This window comes from Ornithodoros turicata, unplaced genomic scaffold, assembly GCF_037126465.1.
Source record: "Ornithodoros turicata isolate Travis unplaced genomic scaffold, ASM3712646v1 Chromosome49, whole genome shotgun sequence".
In the NCBI taxonomy this organism is placed as follows: domain Eukaryota; kingdom Metazoa; phylum Arthropoda; class Arachnida; order Ixodida; family Argasidae; genus Ornithodoros; species Ornithodoros turicata.
In genome coordinates, this window is record NW_026999379.1 from 409,856 (window position 1) to 430,276 (window position 20,421).

The following is a 20,421-nucleotide window of genomic DNA, read 5'->3' on the forward strand; positions in this document are numbered from 1 at the left end:
TTCTTCAAGGAGTTCGAGAGACGCTACGGTCAACATCCCCTGCAAGGGACTGCTGCTGTTTTGCAACACGTCCGGGCTCTTGTATTGAGACAGAAGATAAAGTGCAATGAAAAGGTTCGAGAGCTTCTACTTGCTGCCACAGAAAGAGGAGACGTTGGCTGCAGACGTCAAAAACGTAGGTTATTTTATGTCACATACAGACACATGTCATCTATGTGCATACAGTGCATCCCAAGATAAGTTGACCAGAACACTTCACAAGGAGAGCAATAAACGAGGTGATTCTTTTCGCTTGCACCTCCTGCGCTAGATCTTAACAGGGTTATTTGGGTGCTGCACTTTCCTGTTGTAAAGAAAGGCATTACTTATAAAATTACTTTCAGCAGTAAAGTGCAGCACCTGATAACCCGTCTTGCGTGGAGTCCAAGGCAGTGCAAGCGAAAAGAATGCACCTACAGAAACCTGAGGCTATATTTGTGGTACTTGAGTTACAAAGGCAGCCTCCAATTTCCGCTTATCTTGGGGCGCCCTGTAGATAGCGTTGCATGTATAATATGCTAACTCACATATTCTACATTTTGTTTTGGGCCGAGGAGGCTAGCAATGCGGTGGCGGGTACGCTTTGCCTACGCACTCTGTCCCCGGAGGGTAGGTTAAGCCGTGTGCCCTGTGTGTGAGATTTCACACACATTCAGGAATTCTCTGGTGGGCAAAAGCAATCCACAGACCGAGCACTGTGGCGTCCCTCATGATTGTAGTTGTCTCGTGATGTAAACCCCGAATTATAAAACATTGCATTTTGTTATGGTGATTGTTTGAGGGTCACCATTCTGATGTTCCTACACTCCTTTTGCATTTCACAACTACATGTAATATAAAAGCTGTTGGACAGATCCCCAAGTAAAGCTGCTGTATTTTCAGATCGGATGGACGCTCAAACCTTGCAAATTCTAAGTGAATGTGTCAAGGAGGCTGACTCACCATGGCGCATGTTTGTCAGAGATGTAAGTACATGTGATTCCACTTCAAACAATGGGGCAGTTCATAGGGGATTTATCAAGAGATTGTCGGGCGTTTTCGTGGGAGATCAGGCAGGTTGAACCAATCACTCTGTTCGCTTTTTTCTAAGTCCTGATGCACGTGAAAGCTTGGATCTTTGGATGTGCTTTTTGGTGAGATACGTGCACATTCTTAATGAAAAAAAAATATTAAAACAACAAGGGGTCCTGGAAGCACAAAAAAAAGTGATTGGATTTATGTGACTGCTCTGAATTAATTTCATTTAAGTTGCTGATTTGAGCTTTACCTCGTAGACTGATTTGCAATCTGGTACAATGACTAAGAATGTAGTTCAGATTCAGCAGCCTAAGGCCACTAGAATAACCCAAATACTTATTTTCATTCAGTATTCGACTTGTTCTTCGGCACTTTATTTTTCACTTTTTCTTTGTTGTTTGATTGTTTGCCATATTCAATTTGCTGCTCGACGCGGCCACAAACATGCAACTCCACACAATGCCCTAATAAACACAACTTATAATTTGTTATCCATTTCGAACCTCCTGAACTCGCTCTTACTACTTGCATGTGGATATTCCGATTGCGCAAGTCCCTGAGCAGGTTTGAAGCAATTGGTAACTGTTCAAACTGTTGGATTGGATTGGAAAAGAAAGAAAACTGTTATTTTACCTGCGTTGGACCAGAACATGAGCTGAACCGATAATCATGAACTGAACCAAAAAAATAACTGTTCTGGCCCCTGCTTTCCAGTACATAGATGTGGGGTGTACAGACAGTTCACAAAGTTGTTCCTCTTGCTCACGTTTGCAAATCTTTGTTGTGTTCACTGTGAAATGGTCTTTCTGGTACCAAATATGCTGAGGGTTTTTTTATGGTGCAGGCACCCACCAGACGTCTATAGAGGCATGATACATCAAAAATGTGCAACCTTGGGGACTCATTTCTTATATTCACACACTCGCCATGCTGTTGGTATTGCTCACAGTCACTGCTTGTGATTGCAGTCGAAACTAGAGTACCGCAATGGGCTGGGCTAAAATTGGCAGATACGGGCAAGTCGGGTTCAATATTGCCGGGCCTGGACTTGGCTCGGGTTTCGCATCAAATGGTTGCCATCTCGGCACCATGATAAACGCACCTGATCATCCCAGAATTCAGGAGTGTTTGAGAGTGATTACCTTAGCGGACTGCCAGGAGTCCTTTAAAACACAGTCACTGCGGCCACATAAAATTGCCCAAACGCATTTCTCTTTTTCTTTTTTTAAGCTCCTCACAAAGAGGGCGAGAAAAGGAAACCAGGGCCCATTGTTCTGACACTTCATGGCGAGCAGGTGCCACTCTTGACGTAGCTTCCGTATATGTAACCCAAGTTGTAGAAGAGCAGCCCTGAGTTTACCTTTATCTTTCTGTTTCTGAAGCGCTGTGTTCCCAGCTTTCTTTGTGTGTGTGTGTGTGTGTTACAATACGGATGCCGTTAGAGATGAGCACAGAAGCTTTTTGCATTCTGGTTGGTAAGACCTGCAAAGTATACATTTTTATTGGAGGGCACAGTCTCAGTTCTCACCTGAATACGTCCAGTACAATCTGGTGGAGTTGTGTCATTGTGTGTGTTTGAAATAGCCCAAACTCATGCTTTTTCCACCGTGGTGCCTGATATTCCCCTCCCAAGCAAAATTTGAAAAATTTGATTCTAACACGATTTTTCCTGACAACTGGCTTCATAAACTTCTTTCTGTGTCACAGTATATAACGGCAATGAATAAAAATTTGGAAAAAAACTCGAGAAAAACTACGGAAGAGGAAAAATTTTCTGTGTGGTCAAGAGTACACGTGCTTTCCTGTGACCATTGGCATTCCACATGGTAGGCTTCACCGCAACAATGTGAAGCATAAGGTGAAGGCCATGTTAAGGCACGGGTATTGCCTGACTTGCGTTTACAGCTTTATCTGATTTCTTGATGATGCGCATATGGCGGAGGCGCTAATCAGGCTCAAATGCCATAATGCTGCGGTGTAATACCACTGGGATCGTATTATTTCACTTTAACATGTTATTCTGAAAGGAGGTCTTAATCAGCAACCACTGGCCATTTTCATAAAGCTTTGATTACATACTCTCTCATTCTCCAAGCAAAATGCACAGTGAAAGCTATTGAGAACGAGAAAGTACTCAGAGGGTTATGCATATGGCCCCAGGCTTACTATTTTTTTGCAAAGCTATTACAGTTCATGTGAAGCTACCTTGGACAGTAAAGCTAAGAAAGCTAAGGGCTTTAAGCATGATATCTCCATGTAGGGGAAGACAGTGAGGTGTTCAGTAGCTGAAAAATAGTGCAAATGTAACGGCATCAAGTTTTTTTTTTTAATACGCATCTGGGATCCATAGTACATCACAGTTCCTGGAGGCAGTTGGGCATATCCTGGACATGGGGCGCAATTAATTTCAGCTACTTGTATTTCATGGTTGCCAAGCTCTGACTTCGGAAAGTTTCGAGGAATTGCAGCATAGAAACTAGTTGTTTGTAAGAAGCATCTTTACGGGATGAGTAGGAAAAAATTTGACCATATTCAACTGCCAGTGCTTCCCAAGGTCTGGGCTTTCACAAATTCCAGAAAAAAAAATGAAGACCTGCCTGATGTCACGTAAAATCACCCAGTTATACCTCGTCTATGTCCCTTCAATCGTACAACACGGTCCCCACCGCTATTAGTAAAGTCCCTATCACACATCGTTTCTCCAGGACCAGCCTCTTCAAGTGTATCCCACAATCGTTTTCACCGGAAGTAGCATCGAGGATGCACAGCACATGTTTCTTCTGTGGACAAAATTCCACTTTTTCGAATCATTGACCTGGAGGAGGAACTAGCAGCAATGCTTTCAGCTTACTGGAACTTCCAGATCATGTACAATCCAAAGACATACAATGTATTGTGCACTCTTCAGAGGCTCTGCCTCAAACTTTCAGAGTCAAAAGCCAGATCCCCAGTGATCAGGTTTTTTAACTGCTACAATGTAGAGTTGGCCTCAACATGTGAAAGACATGTTGAAACGTTACTCCCTTAAGTGCCCTCTAACACGTGTTCTTGTGACCACTGTTTCCGTAGAGATAAGCTCTGTCTACACACTGTATTGGGTCTGTATGTTTCAGTAACGCTTGCTTTCCCACAAAACCTCTTTTAGTGTATATGAGAGTGGAAGACGTAGGAAGCATCCAAAATTTAGAGGTTTATTACGAGCTTTCAGCCAGAGACTGGCCTTCTTCAGGTGCATTGTGCACATGTTATAAAACAAGGTATAGCGCCAACATGGCTGAGGGCAGAAAGGAAGAGGGTGAGAGAGTACATAGTGATGAACTGCTTGACACATTTGATGGCACAAAAATATTCGAAAATGGGGGGAAAGTAACAACCAGGAAAGAAAAGCAAAGAACAAAAAAAAATGCGCGTGGCATTGAGACCTGTTGGAGAGATTAAAACCTATGTGAATGGGAGTGCAGATGTTTTTGCCCAGAAAACAGTCGCAGCAGTCGAAAGAACATCCGCAGTCTCATTCACATAGGTTTTAGTCTCTTCAATAGGTCTCAATGTCTTAGTCTTAGTGCCTTCAATGGGTCTCAATGCCACACGCTTTTTTGTCTTCCTTCTTTTCTTTCCCGGTTGTTACTTCCCCCCTTTTCCGAATATTTTTTGTACTATCAAATGTGTCAAGCAGTTCATCACTATCCACTCCCTCACCCTCTTCAGTGGGGATGAAACTCCCCACTCTCCAAGGCCGAAAATAAAGTTGTTGTTGTTGCTATTCTCAAGCATACCTTTATGACTTCGTCATTTTTCATTGTTTTCTTCGTCTACATTAGTGTATTTGCTTAGAATGTTTTGGCCTTCTGTGAAAAGTGCTTAGTTTGTATAGTTTTTAACACTTACAAGTCACGTGAGCTATGGTGTGCATGGGCAGCAGTCGAGCTGGCAAAAAAAGAGGGGCACAGAATACTTGTTTGTTAGCTCTGGAAACTGCTGTTCCTCTACTAAATTAATTCCTTTGTGAACTCTTGGAAACTTCAGTTCCCCCCTTTTTTGTTTTGTCATTAGTGATGTTTCTCTTTGCAAGCAAGTTGCCGCTGTGCTGCTCTAATTTCAGGTTTCTGTAACCGTTGCCGCCACAGAAAAAAAAAAGCTGGCTGTGTTTTTTGCTATTCTGTCTCAGAAATTTGATAACCTTTTTTTTGGAGTGGGGTTGACATGCAGTTCCCTAACTTGACCTTTGCTTGACGTTTTGATGCTAGCCTCCTTTTGTACCGTTTTGTGTAGAAATAAATGCTAACTCCCATACTGTTTATTTCCCTTTGTTTACTACTATAGCCTTATGATGACGTGTGGAGTGACATTGTTCGGTTGAAAGTGCAGGGTGAGTATTATACCTTCATCTGTAGCATGGAGCTGCAGTAGAACTGCATGTGAGTGTATACAAGGTGTCCTCGTTTAGCCGCAACAGAGCACTTCACAAAGAAAGCGATAAAAGAAAAAATAGCACTACTTTCTGAGACTTGAGTAAGAAACAGGTGCTACATAATTAGTAGCACCTGTTTCTTATACTCAAGAAGCAGAAAAGCAGCACTCACTTTTCTTTTATCACTGCAGCCGCAGGGATGCGCTGCAGCATTCAATTACACCATTTTGAAAGGTGTAACACATGCAAAACACCCATTTCAAACAGTGTCAGAACAGCATTAAAGGGACTCTGACCAGAAGTTCGACAAATATTTCGTTTGCATCTATTACGAAGGTATAATATGCCTCCAAGCCACACGCGAAATATTTTGGCTGTGCGCGGAGGCAAAGTTTGCCAAACAGGGATCTGAAAACCGGCTTCGCTTTTCCCCCTCAACTCGCGCAATCGGGGCCGAAATCTAGCCTCTTTGCAGTGGACATCCGCCAATTTCCGTGTGCGTGACGAAATCACGAGGGCCACGTTTCATTGGGCGCCCGGACCGGAAGTTCTGTGTTAGTCAGTTTGTGAGAGCGCCGGCATCCGTCCGGAAAGCGATCTTCAATATGGACGTCGAAGGCAGAAATGCGGAGACTTCGAGCCCGGAACTTCTTTCTGACCTTTCTGCGATCGAGACATCGAGAAGAAAATTCTGCGTGCTGAACAGCTCGGTAGGCCTTCGAAACGTCGCCGATGCCGCGAATGCGAGACGAAGTTAGAGCTCTACGAACATCAGTTACAGATGAAGCAAACAGCATGAGTCGCCTGTCTTCAGGTAAGCGATGAGCTTTTTAACGCACACTGTGATCGAACATGTAAACGTTCTCAGAAATTTCGTGTTCTGATATCTAATGTGCACTTGCTGTTCATGGTACCGGTGTGGCTGGTGTGTCATAATGCCGAAGGAGATCGAATGCTTGTGCTGCAAGGAGCTCGAAAACACTGCCGAATGGCTGCAGTATGAGTGCATTACAACCCACAAAGATTTCCAACTTCTATTCTTCAATATGACTGTCCTGAAGGTCGCATATTGAACTCCGTGGGCAGCGCGAACCTATGAGCGACTGTATTCACAAGTAAGTCACATGTGTCCTTGTCGAACGATGTTAAAATTTGGGCGCCCAAAACTGCTTTGGTCCTGCAATAGAGTCGTTAAAAACTGCAGTACAGGGCGCAGCACATAAAAAGGCTATACAGTACACGACTCTGAACTGGAGAAAACCAATATTGGCAATTTTGTAATTGTCAGTGTGCTGTGTCCTGAGTCACGTTTTTATGTATTGCACTGTGCATAAGGTTTTAGCGTAGGTTTTTAGCGATATTGAGTGTTCTTGGTTGTCGATTCAGTGAAAAGTAAAACAATTTTGGGTTCTAAAAGAACACAGCATGTGTAGTAATCTACAAGGTGTGGGCAGGTAAACTGCAGTTACTCTCAGGTACATGTAGAAATGACAATGCACACACACTGTACTGTAACCGGTTACCTATTTGCCTAAACTATATTTTATGTACATCTGTGTAGACGATGCAGATACACTGCGTATCGCCAGTTTGCAAGGTGAGTATGGCACAAGCTTGGAAAAAACAAGATCATGGTCATCCCAGCCTGTGCAGTGAAGAGGGTCTGGCAAGCCTTTCCCACAGAAAATGCCACAGGCTTCAAGTACCCAAGATCCTAACTGGGGGTACCTCTTCGCACGGCTTGTCTATCACATTTAAAATAATTCAGCATCTGTATTTAGGATGATCCATAGCTCTCAGGATGATGCATGGTTCATGAGTTCAACATGTTGTGTTGAAACACAACACTAGTCCTTTTTAATGAGTCTTGCGGAACGATAGATGAGCACCCCTTTCGTGACATTGTGTACCATTGCTACAGTGAACAATTTCTTGAGCAAGACTGATGAACGAACAAAAAATAGAGTCTTGTCTTCCAAATATGTATGTTCCTTGTAACTTCCGTATTTGTTAAGTGACCCATGTTGATGTCCCCCCTCATGTAATGCCTGCAATGGCCTTTGAGATATATTTATAAATAAATAAATAAACAAATAATAATAAATAAACCGGAAAAAGATGTAACACGTATCCTCTCTTTGTGTGAATGATACATAGACATTCTCAGAAGATTTGTACATAGCCACACTTCGCCTCATTTTGCATAAGGCCGAGTTCCACCTCTTACATCATCTCCACATCTTCAATCTCCAAAGCAGTACAAGGCTAAAGTAATCAGCTACTACATAAAAAGAAGGAGGGGAGGAAAACAAATGCTGGCACATCTAAAATTCGAAGAAACCCTGGTACTTTCACGGGGCTACTCACGGCTCAGTGCTGGATCAGATCCCGATGGAAAACACTTTTCTGAGCCTCAGTGATAGATTCCCTTGACTGCACTGACTGTGAGGCACATGTCATTGGCTTGGTGGCAAGTGGGCTTGCGTCTGATAGTAAGATTTGGAAGAAAGGGAGCAAGGAACATCTCTCTACGGTCTTAAGAAGGATATCAACGTTACCTGTCAAGGTACAGCATTTCATGTTGCTTTCAGTAAGTACAACACTCCTCATAGCAGTTACCATTCGTGTTGGGAAAGCATGCTGAAGTTAGCTCAGGCAGTGCATCCAGAACTGTGAATCGGGTTCATAGAGAGCACCTGGTGAGAGGGACAGCAACAGTGTCCAGTAAAGACTCTCCAGGAATTTTGTGCAGGTTTGGGGGTCACACCTTTTAATAGTGTTGATGGAAAGCAGGGTGTGTGAAACACTGACTTCTGGTAGATGAATTCTTGTTATTTATAACCAGGTACCCATATTCTAGTAATCTAGAAAAAGCCTTGGCTCTCTTGGAGGAAATTGCTAATGAATCTGAGTGTCTTTTGTGGAAACAGGTTGTAACTGCCTTTCTATCCACCCTTCTTAGTTGCCCTAGCAAAAGCAAATATGTAATGCTGTACACCATATCTGATGCTAGCACACTAATTGCTTTGAGTGTTCTCAGGCTTCTGAAATGGGGCTACCTCGTACATACGCTGTGCCATGTCGGCAAGAACATAAATCACACTGCCTTTACTTTTTAAATTGGCCCTTCAGTGCTTCATGTGACTGCAAGAATGGCACCCCCAAAACAATAGGCAACAAGAATGATTTCTGCAATGTATTGAGCTTTGTAAAACAACAACTTTATTTGAAAATATATTCCGAAAGCCGGGTGACAACCTCATAATGTAGCGTCCTTTACTGCAAACACCGCTCAACACAACGAATAAAAACAGAGCGTAAACGTTTTGTCGCCTCTCCGGGTGGCATCATCAGTACAACAGAGGCCAAAGATGAGCACATCAGCCTATCTAAGAGGGAATCTTACACATCCGAGAGGGGGCCACGGTATGTATGACAGGCTGAAGCATCACGCCTGATAAAGCAGGATTCTAAGAACTTTCTAGGGCCCCATCGCTAGTCATGAGCAAAGGTTACTACACCATCAAAATATATGTCCCTTAGGACAGCAGTGGTAGACTGATTCGGTCCTGTTTAGTTAAGCTAAGCATTAGTAGCCCTGGCAACTGGCTCTTTTAGTCTTGTCCCACGTCTTTTGTCTATCATGCCAATGTAGGTTGCATCACATTCTATGCACTCAACTTGATATGCGCAGTCAAAATGCCTGATGGGCTCAGTGCCCTCCGAATAGCGTATGAAATACATTGGATGAAAGGAATGCGGACCACCGATTTGACTCCTTTGATGTTGTTTTTGATTGTTCTCTGTTGGAGGGATGATGCCACCTGGATAGGCAATGAAACATTTACTCTCTTTATTCTTAATTGTTGTGTTAAGCCAGTGTTCTGAGTAAAGCATTTTACATTATGAACTTTGTCTGAATGATGATTAGTGGCGAGCTGCGTACCCTGGGCAACTACTCTAACAATTGCTTGTGGTAGTGTGGCGAAATGGAATAACAAGCCTTGTAGACAATTTACTTGGCAATATATTTATTTATCTCTCATAGGTTGAAGAACCCAGTGTGGTGTTACATAACGGAGGGGCATGTAATTATACAAGACCGATCACCAAAAGGCCTTGCTTTTGACTAGATTAAAATGTGAAGTGATTGTAATATAACAAATGCTGCATGGTGGCGATATGACAGGTTCTCCTCACGAGTTGTCGCCACAGTTACGGTTAGTTGAGAAACTGCATATCCAGGTAGCAGGATCAAATTTTAATTAGGCTACTTTGGCCAACACGCGAGCGTAGAGCACAGTGTCAAAAGCCCTTACAAAATAAAAAGAATACTACATCTACGTGGACCCAGAAATCAAGACAGTTTGAAATGCTGTGAACGAATTCCACTACGTTAGTTTTGCCTGAATACCCTTTTCTAAAGCCATGCTGGAATTTAAAAAAAGAAATTGACAGAGTCAACTTGGTTGACAACGTGGTAGTACATGATGTGCTCCATTAGTTTACAGGGAACCCTAAAAAGTGGAGCTGGTTAATAGATAGAAGGAGCATAGTTGTCACCTCTTCTGAAGACAGGAATAAGCTTGAGACCTATGTCCTCGACTCGCACACATACTAAGAACCTTTGACACAGATTAACGTATCTTCATTCCAGCTCTTTCACTTTCAGATGTTCATCTCTGTTGAGTGGTCTGTCATTCTTGTAATACAGATTGGAATTGAAATGCAGGTGCATAAGGGATGCTCTGAAAGAAAAGTGTTTGGTTTTAGTCCTCTTAATGTTTCTGAAAACGAAAACAAACTTCACGGTGACTATTCTTCTGAAATGAGCAATTCCAGGATGACAGCAAAAAAATATATCTTGCCATATCATTATATCCACCTGGCACTTCAATTGAATAATGGCAGTTGAAGATGACAATGATTCAATTTAATGACGCATAAGCAACTCGGGCTACAGTGTGCCAAAACCATGGTAAAACTGTGACTTGTTAAATATCAGATGATTATACTAAAATAATATGCTTTGTTGGTTGGTAAATTGAGATATAGACAAAAACATGATATGATAAAAATAAGCAATTGAAGAAAAGGCAATTGTTGGCTTTGTGTGACTGATGTCGAGTTTGCCACACTACGTGTTGAATAATAATGTACGCTGATACGCTGTAGCATATAAAGTACAATCATACACACGCTCAATATGTGGTGGATATGTGAAACCAATATACACATACTTACATTTCAAACTTTCTTGAAAAAGGCAGTCCAAGTCTGTCGGATTTGCCAGACTCTATACAAAGTCAGTAAGCACAGTGTGGAATGACTGATTCATCTTTCGAAGCCAGAGGTGCAGCTACCACGACGCTTCGTCATCTCAATGCTTCGGAGCGGCATAGCCTAGTAAGAAGCCATCAGAAGGATCTCATAACGATAACTTGGTCGAAAAAGTGGATGGTTCTGTGAGATATGTAAGAAAGCATACGCGTTACACAACAGCTACGAGAATGATCGACTGCACCTGCATGGTTTTCAGTACGTAGACTTGGAACTGAAAAATAAATGTGCTAACCTTGTTGATACTACTTTTCCGTCAGGACCACACGAGAGCACATTTGGTTTTTTTAGTTGAAGGTATCATCAGGTCCCCATGCTCCTTGAGATGCAGCAGACAGAAGTTCGCTGAGGCGAGTGACTGCCGTTGCGGTTCGTCGCTTCGCAGCAGATCAAGAACAGTACACCGCAACGATAGGTGAAACGTTCAGAATATGGTGACCAACTCCAACACCAACCCAATGACCCGAACAAAGAGGATGAACCGGGAGTCACACAAGTTCGCATTTCGCAAGCTCGGCATCCGGCATCCATTACAGCTGACCGGATACGGAAGTATATATCGAACGCCGTGTACAGATTGAAAAGAAAATCGTAGAAACTGTTGCAGGTGATAAATGCAGGGTATATTTTTCTTTTTGAGGCTCTGTAACAAAAACATATTAACGTAGAAATGCCATTTCATGAAGGAAATTGACAGATATTGCGTGACCACGTGACGCGTTTGAGCCAATTGTGGGTGTTGCGAGTGGCCCCCGTGTTGATGTCATCTTGATGGTGGGCCGGGGTGGATATTCTATATAAACGTATGTTTTCTCGGTTTGACGCTAGGCGTGCTGCACTCGGATGAAGTCGAATGTTTAAAATTCCAGTTTAGAGAAACCGTGGGGTTTTAATGCGTGAATTTTCGCATGGAGAGTCCTTGTTGGGTGCTTTATCGACTACAAGTACGAAAGAGCTCCCACAGTTTCTGGTCAGAGTCCCTTTAAAAAGGGTGTTTTATGTTAAAAATACCCTTTGAAAAGGTGTTTTTGCACAATACACCTTTTTGAAAGGGTGTTACAGTTGATGCGGTGTAAAAAAGGGTGCCAGCCATAGGACAAAAAGGTGTAAGCGGTTTATACCCAAAAGGGTGTTTTTGAATTTACTGTGTATGAATTCCTCTATTATACTCTACAAAGCATGCTCTCCTGTTCAGTCATTCCCATGTACACGGACACTGATAGTCTTATTCTAGAGCTGATGACTGACGATTATGAGGGTGAACTGAAGAAAATTGCAGATGAACATCTGGACCTGTCATCATATCCTGGAGATCATACATTGTACCGTGACAAAAATAAGGGTAAGTTGTTTAGATTCAAGTGTGAGACTGGCGGTCGCATAATTGAGGAGGTGGTTGCTCTAAAGGCTAAAATGTATTCGATAAAGTTGGTTGGTGATCATCAAATTGCTAGAGCAAAAGGAGTGAAGAAGGATATACTCCGTAAGCATTTGCTTCATGATATGTACAAAAATGTGTTGTTCAATAGTGAAAAAGTATCTCATGTGCAAAGATCAATATGTAGCAAACGTCAGTGCATATATACCTTGAAGAATACGAAGCTTGCTCTCATGCCCTATGATGATAAACGTTATCAATTCAATGCCATCGATTCATACCCTTATGGAAGCTGCCAAATCAACGAAGAAAATGTGTGAGTATGTTCTGTTCTAATGTTTTAATTGCCACCCTGTAGCATCTCTGTTGTCTTGTATGTTTCTTCTGTTTCAGGTGTGAAGGTTTTTCCGCTAGGATTTTCTCCTTCACGCAGATTGGCAACATAATTGACAATTCCCAGCACCATTGGCTTTAATTGGCATTAATAAAATATTTTTCACCTGTACAAATGTGCATGTCTGTTGATTGTGTGTCTCGAGGAAGAAAGTATGCTATGTTAAGTGTTGTACGAATACACTCCTCGTTCAGGGATGCAATAAATGATGTGGAAAAGGAATAAGATGTACTTTGCATGCTGATGCATGTTCAAACGCGAGAAGGAAAGCCATCTCTACGCGACGCGCGGGACGGTCTTGGCGCGCGCTCCTCCTTAGCGCAAAGTATCTTGCTCCAAATACCTTCCTATCTGGAGCGGGGGGAGGGGGGTACCGATGGTCACCAGTATCTCTTGTCGCAGAATCTCTGGACTCGTACTACTCGACGGTAACCGCAGGATACACTGCCTTTCATTTAATCCCTTTAATTTCGCTTGCTTGCTTTAATTACCCTCAATTCCTCTTTAATTGACGTTAATTACTTTTAATACTTTTAATCACATTTAATTACCTTCAGTAATCTTTACTTTCATTCCATCTTTCTCTTAATTACATATATCTTGCATTCATTACCTTTAACTCAGCTTTCTTGCTTTAATTGCCTTTAATTACCTCGGATTACTTTCAAAACCTCTTACCTCTAGCTGTTAATTACCTTCGACTACTTCAATTTTAAATCATTTACCTCTATTTACCCTTTTATATCTCCTTTAAATATGCACTTATATCTCTGCCTCAGTGAGGCTTCACCATCTCACACACGGACACAGTCCTAATGTTAACGCATTGAAAATACTTTTTCACGAGTCGAACCTTGATGGTGATGCCAGGTAGGGCGAATTCACCTTTTTGCAGTGGAGCGGCCAGGATGGGGCTTATCCGGCTGCTAAGCACAATCTCAAAAATAATGTCCTAGATGGCCAGCATAATATGACTTGTTACATTAGTACACACGTTTTTCCGATTACAACGCTCCATGACACTGCTGACACGATCACGTGATGTGTGGAGCACATATTTCTCGAGTGGAAGTCGAAATTCCTCTCCACATCGTAGCAAAGTTTAAGCTAGAGCATTTGTATGCGTGCGTAGAAAAGCATCCTGATCCGATAATCCGTCCCATTCACACATATGCATATCCCGTTTCGTACCCTTTTTGTAGCGGGTCAATAAATTGCAATACGGTCCTAAATTTCCTTTAGCAGGTACATACTGGTATGTAGGTGTCTTTGCAGCAAAAATACTAAAATGGGGATAGATCGATCGACTTATCCCCCTACTGCATACAGAGGTTCAATTGGTGCCCGAAGAGGAATATCTCAGTACGGACGACCAGGACTCACCTAAGGCTCACCTTTGGTGCGGTTCCTGCGGTGGTGCGGTATGCTTTACCTTGAGCGTCGATAGACGACTGGCCCTGAAACTCTTTCTTTACCTTCCTAGACTGGCAGGTGCGATGATTTTAGACGCGACTTCATTATCCGGATGGGAGTCGTCCTGGACTTATGTCACGGAGGCTACCAGCATGCATGCAGCACTGTCTTCTATCCGTTCCTGGAACCTTTGGTATGGACCGACGTTGGACTGGTGAGAAAACCCAGGACGTCTGCTCAAGGCGAAACCGGGAACCGACTGGGAACAGCGATAAGCCGACGCAGGAAGCCGCTGGTGGACTTCGCAGCGCTGGACCATATCTACCCGTTGGAGAGCATTGCGGAACAGAATACCACACACCTGCCGTTGCAACTGCAGCCTTGGACGAGGGTCTGCGAGGATTTCCAGGTACCTTGGAACAACAGGAAATGCTGGAACAAGCATTGCTTTTCCCTGATGATTACGAAGAAACCAGATTTGACCGATGTCTTTGAGCATGGTATCGAAACCGGCGACGCAAGCCCATTAAGATGCAACCCGAGGCCTCTTGGCGTCTACAAGCGCAAGTTGATCGATGCTGCGCTGAACGAAATGATCGAGACGGGCGCAGTGAGACCCTCACGCAGCCCGTGGGCCTTTCCGGTGGTGCTCGTTGCGAAGAAGGATGGAACTGCAAGGTTGTGCGTGGGCTACTGCAGGCTGAACGAGGTGGCGGTGAGAGATCCCTATTAATTTCCCTCTGTAAAGTCGATCATGTACACTTTGGGTTCAGCCCGTGCGTTTACAATCTTGGAGTGCAGTCGAGGATACCTGCAGATTCTGATAGCACCCGATGATGTCGAAAAGACAGCCTTTACCTGTCATAGGGGACTGTCTGAGGTCGTCCGGCTTCCCTTCGGGCTATCCAATTCTCCAGCTAGTTTTCAGCGAATGATGGACGAGGTGCCCAGCGATGCGAAATACAACTTCGCCATGGCTCACATGGATAACATAGTAATTTTTATGCTCATTCCAAGAACACCTCTCACACATAAAAGTGGTGTTGGGATGCATGCAAGCTTATGGACTGGCAGACAATCCTTGGAAGATACAGTTGGCGACTAATCGTATCGACCTGCCTGGGTTTACGGTGGAGGACCGCAAGGTCAGGCGAAACGAGAGGAAGGGAAACGAGAGGAAGCAGGAAACGAGAGGAGGAGAAGGAACGAGAGGAAGGAAGGAAGGAAGGAAACGGAAGGAAGAAATGAGAGGAAGCTGCAATATAGACCAACCGCCAACCACAGGATGTAAATAGCTTCCTTGGTATGATTGGATCTTATAGACAATTTTCATATCGCATCGCTTGGACTCGATACGTCCGTCATCCTGGCGATTGTGGAAAAGTGCGCGCTGGTCATGGGGAAGCACAGAAGAATGCATTCTCCAGCCTGACGAACCGATAGCGCAGATTACCTGTCTGCATCTCCCATATCTTACTCTCCTTGTTCCCTAGACAGACGCAAGCGATTACGGACTGTCTACGGTGTTGCTACAGCAGCACGATGGCGAACTTCGGCCCGTGGTATTTGCAAGCCGTACACTAAGGTCCCGCGAACGAAATTATACAGCAACAGAGAAAGAGTCCAGTCCCCTCGTCCGCCAACCGTCTTTGAACTGCAGTTCACTGTGCTCATTAGAGTTTTCATGTCGCACGACTAGGAGCAAGCATCCCAGTACAACAATGATCGATACCAGGTAGCATACCGCGTACACCGCGTCGCAGACCTAGTCCTGAGCATACAGCATCCACTTAGCGACGGTGCGAGGTGCATTGCAGCTTCTCTCGCGGATCGACAGCGGTACCGTGTGTGGTACGCGGAACGGACCGTACCGCGTGAGTGCGCAACTTACACCTGCTACCTAGAGACTTGAACTATGTAGTACTAGCGAAGGGTCTTGCCCAGTCCACGTCACAGATGACAAGGTGTACATCGATCGCATCTTGGAGTAGGACGAAGAGCAAGAGGACTCCGTCACAAGTTCGTCGCAATCTCAAAACTTCAACGTACCCATCGACACGGAGTCGCTGCCCACTGAAGATAGCACAGGTCATGGCGAGTTACATGGGTCTTCTCGTTATAACATCCTCCCTCGTAAATCTCCAAGGTGACGTATTTGCTTTTCTTTCTTTTCTTTTTTTTCCCTGATGTCCGGGGACTGTTCCGCTCCGAGCCGTCCACCAGCCTCCCGGGGGCTGCTCAGCGTAACCGTCCCCCGAAGGCCTACGCACATGCGTAACAAAAGATAGGGGCGTCTCCCTATCACGCGACATCATGTTACACGACCACAAGATAAACAATATAACAGTTTCAGTTGTCTTTCTTTCCTTAGAAAGACGAGTATGTACAGCTTGCATACGACGAACGTTCACAATGTTTCAAGTATTAACGAGATATTTCTTTCAGAGTTTAACATCCTTTATTTGTGTTGCGCTTTAGTAGACCTAGGACGTCGTCGATTCCCCGTTTTCATTCGAGGCACACATTCTCCACGTTTGCATATCTAGAAGAAGAAGGAAATGATACATGTGAACATTGAACGGCATGGGATCGTTGGTACAGATCCCTGAGAGTTAAAGAAGAATTGAGGTGACCCCAACGTTTATGTATTTCTTTTATTTTCGGTTTATCTCCGGTGCGTTCTGCATCAGACAGAATAAGGCCTGTGAAAGAACGAAGAACGCCAGGGCCTCTCTTCCGCACACCTTTCAAAAACGCTCCACTCTAGGAAAGAGTATATCCAAGAATGAGGGAGGGAAGAGGGTAACGTCGTGACGTATCCTGCTCGCCAACCATATGATTCGTGACTGGCGCAGCTCAAGTGAGTTTCATAAGCATTATCAAGAGCGCGAGCATAAGGGCGTCCGCGGAGAAGGAAGAAAGAAAGAAAGAAGAAGGGGACGACACGCCTGAGGCTGCTTTCTCTGAGTGTGTGTTCGTGCGTATGTTTTGTAAGTTCGATTACGCAATTTCAATACGCCGGAGAGTGAAAATATGTTTCGTGGTGGCTTTTGATAAACACCATAACAAACGAAACATAGTTTCGAGCCATACTAAATGTGACCACATTCCTCCCTTACATGGGCTTGTGCAGCATGCATAATTTTATGTATTTATTAACTATTTTTATTTTTGTTTAACTATAATGCCAGGCAACTGAGGTCGACCAAGGCATGAATGTACAACATTTCACTAAGTCGCATATATAGCATCTAATCCATCATAAAAAGACTGCGACGTCTGGGGACATACAGCACTGTTTGGAAGTACATTCCATTCAATAGCAGTGCGGTGAACGAAAGAATACTGATAGCAATTCACGCTGGGTCGAAAATTGTCTACATACCTACAATTGCGAATTCTGCTCTGTTCAATGGGACTCAGCGAAAACAAATTTCGATAATCGATTTTCAATTCGCGAGGTAAAATCTAAAAGAACAGCTTCAGTCTATGCAATTTCCGACGGTGTGCCAACGGCTCAATACTAACCTGTTTGTAGAGAGCAGTTACAGGTGATCGCATATTGTATGAGCCACAGATAAAGCGAAGGGCGAACCTTTGCACGCGTTCCAACTTCGTAATGTTGGACACTGTGTAAGGGTCCCAGACCACGTCGTATACTCAAGGATGGGACGGGGGAGTGATTGGTACGCTGCTAACTTTGTCGTACGGTTACTGTGTCACATGAAGCGTCTAAGGTACCAGAGGCGCCTACTTGCTCTGCTCGTGATGTCACCACATGGTTATTCCAACGCAGGTCTGAAGGTATAACTCCGAGATACGTGTACGCATTCTCAACACGGAGTGGCACGTTATTTAGTGAATAGGAGTAAGAAAGGGAGCAGCGTTTGTGTGTAATTGTCATTTGAACACACTTAACCGGATTCGGTTCCATCTGGCATTCCGTGGCCCATTCAGACATGCGATCCACTGAGTCATTAATTACTACCTGATCTTGGACAGTGTTTATACTATTGAACACAATGCAGTGATCTGCATACAATTTGCAATGTACTGATACCCGTCTGACTAAATCATTAATAAAAATAAGAAAAAGTACAGGACCGCGGACCGTAGCGTGTGAACTGTTTCATTTAGCTGGGTAATAGTTGAAATCCCACGCCTGAATCCATGCCGGGCATTGGTGAAAAGGCCGTCTTGTTCAACATAACCGACCATGTGATTACAGACATAATGTTCTATTAACTTGCTACAAACCGATAGTAACGACACCGGTCTGTAATCGAGAGGAGACAAAGCGCTCCGGGACTTAAAGACAGGAACAACGTGTGCACACTTCCACTGTGTTGGTATCTTGCCAAGACACAAGGATTTGTTGAAAAGCAAAAACAGCTACTTGGCACACCACATCGGGAACCGTTTTTAAAATGCAGCAGCTGTGTCACCTTGACATTGTGATTTTTTTGTTCAGATTTAACAAAGACGCCAGAATTCCTTCCTCAGGTATAACAAGATCAGGAATAAAAACAGTCTTATCAACAAGAGCCAAGTTCGTGTCCCCGTTGTCTGTTGTAAAAAAAAAAAAACATTTGAGAAGTATGCGCTATAAGCCCTGGATCATCGGTCTCGACATTATTATGAGTGATCGATTAATGCATGATTTCGGACCTCTTAGCGCCAGAATTTCTCGGGACTTTCTTTAAGGTAATTATGCATGGTAACAATAAAAAATCAAAATCTGGCAGACTTAATCTCCGCCCTCAGTGCTTCTTCCAATCTAGATACACATGCGCTGTCAACCTTACGTTTCCGCATTGTGGAAACCCGCCGCTTTAGCTGTAAGACGCTTCGGGTGATCCAAGGGTTATTTTGCCGCACTTCCTTAACTCGGTATGGTACGAACAGCTGCATACACGTGTCAACAAGACCCTTGAAAGTTATCCAGGCCTCGTCTATGTTGTCGCAATTGTCCAACATGTCCGCGAAACCGTCAAAATTAAAAGCCAGATAATCGATAATACTTGCATCATCAGCGTGGTTAAAGTCATAGAACGTTTCAAAGCCAGGGGACGAGCAGACAGGTTGTGCCAGTTCGCATGAAACAGACAGCATGCGATGATCTGATATGCCGTCATGTACGTATGTTCACGGAAAAGGGCTTGGAAGCGATTCGAGAAGATAAGAAAACAAGGTCCAGAATAGATCCACCCCTTTGCGTGATACGTGTCGGACTGTGAACAATCTGGGACAACACTGACGAGAATATAAAATCGGCAAATACTGTATTGGCGCAAGCCCCACATAGAGGCTTACAACTTTCCCAGTCGACACAAGGCAGATTAAAATCCCCCCCTATTAGAATAAAACGTAGGGCAGAACAGAACTGCGAGTAGAAATGACCCAGTGAAGAAAGAACACGAATATCAGAGTTGGGAGCCCTATACAGCACGCCAACAATCATCTCCTCAAACAAAAACAAAAACTTTGACCCAGAGTGATTCAACGTTTTGAATTTCAGGCATCGGGCTATAATGAACTTCTTTTCTGAGAACAATGGCTATTCCACCACCCCTGCTGGACCTGTCCTTTCGTAAAAGGACATGAGATGGGGAAACAATTTCTCTGTCCTGAACATTCCCGTGAAGCCAGGTTTCAGTTATCAAAAGTATATCAGGGTTATATAGCAACAGCATCATTTATATTTCTTCTATTTTGTTAACCACACTGCGGGCGTTTATCTTAGTATTTTGAGTCTCGTGTCATCATTCGTTGGGAAGGAGTCTGCCTCGAAAAATCCTGAACAGGCAGCCTTCAGGCCAAATCTCTGGCGTATTAATAATTTCAAAATCTGCAGCGCTGGTGGTCAAACAAAATGAGGAATAAGTATTTACCCTCGTTCTGAGTCGCACACAACGGAAGGCTCTGTCACCAAGTGCATAGCGTGCCACATTATTAATATCATCAGTTGTAGTTGATGGGTCCAAACGCGTTACAAAAAGCGACCTTTCTGGCCGCGGGCGCTGAGCGACTCTCATAGACGATGACATCGCCGTACCCACAGATGGCGAGGGATGACGTGGAGGACCACGACGGTCACGGTTGTCACTGTTTAGATTTCGTGTACGAGGTGCTGATGGCCAGTGTAATTGGCGAGAAGACACCGTCGTGAACACGGCACTGTCGAGCGGTACATGATTGCTGTCACGGTTGTCACGGGTTGTATTCCGTATACTAGGCACAGACGGCTGACCAGAAGACAAGGTATAGGGAACACGGAAATGTCCAGCGGTACATTACGGTTCCGGATAGCTGAAATGGATTGCGACGTGCAGCGTTGTCGACCACCAGAGCCATTGTCTTCTTGGTCTTTGGCTACCGAGTTGTCACTCGTAAAACCGGGAATTGTACAATTTCCAGCGAAGACGTTTG

General features: G+C 44.0%; 1 protein-coding gene and 1 long non-coding RNA gene across 5 annotated transcripts in view; both read right to left on the reverse strand.

Annotated features, from left to right (window-relative positions):
- Nucleotides 1–9,713: 9,713 nt before the first annotated feature.
- On the reverse strand, nt 9,714–10,772 carry LOC135374236 (uncharacterized). The gene is made up of 2 exons (XR_010416804.1): nt 10,712–10,772; nt 9,714–10,215 (listed from the first exon to the last, which is right to left on the reverse strand). It is a non-coding gene; the product is annotated as an uncharacterized LOC135374236 (long non-coding RNA).
- Nucleotides 10,773–16,434: 5,662 nt separating this feature from the next.
- LOC135374244 (venom metalloproteinase antarease TserMP_A-like) overlaps nt 16,435–20,421 on the reverse strand; it is a 155,959-nt gene continuing 151,972 nt past the window's right edge. For all 4 annotated transcript variants that reach the window (XM_064607245.1, XM_064607244.1, XM_064607243.1 and 1 more), the window contains exon 14: nt 16,435–16,534. In XM_064607245.1, coding sequence (XP_064463315.1) covers nt 16,451–16,534 — 84 coding nt within the window. In that variant the 3' untranslated portion in view covers nt 16,435–16,450. The remainder of the gene's footprint in view (nt 16,535–20,421) is intronic.